At 50.9% G+C, this 511-nt stretch overlaps 1 protein-coding gene across 1 annotated transcript; it reads left to right on the plus strand.

Moving 5' to 3' along the window:
* Positions 1-84: 84 nt before the first annotated feature.
* PPTG_08936 (hypothetical protein) lies at positions 85-495 on the plus strand (the record flags this gene model as incomplete). The annotated part of the gene is made up of 1 exon (XM_008903684.1): positions 85-495. The coding sequence occupies one exon, from the start codon at positions 85-87 to the stop codon at positions 493-495; it is 411 nt and encodes a 136-aa protein (XP_008901932.1).
* Between the last annotated feature and the right edge of the window lie 16 nt (positions 496-511).

Consider the following 511-nt stretch of genomic DNA (forward strand, 5'->3'; position numbering starts at 1 on the left):
CTCTCGCGATCGAACGGTGGTAAAGCATTTAACGGTGGGAGGCAAATTTTGAATGAGCCGGAGGTGTTTGATGCCATCTCTGCGATGCTGAACGCTACGGGAAGGCCTGAAAAGCTGCAGTACTTCCGACACGACGAGTTCAGCGGGCTTGAAGACGTTGCGACCTTCATGCGTGACCGCGTAAAAATGATGATCGGTCCACACGGGGCAGCATTCTACAACTCCCGTTTCGCTCAGCCTCGCACTGCACTAATTGAGATCATCCCAGATCCTAGCAAATTTTTCGTTCCGTGCTTCTGGGAGCAGGCACGGTTGCTTGGTCAAGACTATTCGGCTCATGTAGGGAAGACCCAGAACAAGCAAAACGATATGGTGATCGACAATATCCACGAAGTGGTTCAGCTGGTTCAGGGTCGATTGGCATACTTAGACAAGTCGTATCGAATGCAGGATGCACTTGACCACAAATACGCATGGGACGTGGCAACAAGGTGATCATCCGAGAGTAACA

Source organism: Phytophthora parasitica (genome assembly GCF_000247585.1).
Source record: "Phytophthora parasitica INRA-310 unplaced genomic scaffold supercont2.16, whole genome shotgun sequence".
Lineage (NCBI taxonomy): Eukaryota > Oomycota > Peronosporomycetes > Peronosporales > Peronosporaceae > Phytophthora > Phytophthora nicotianae.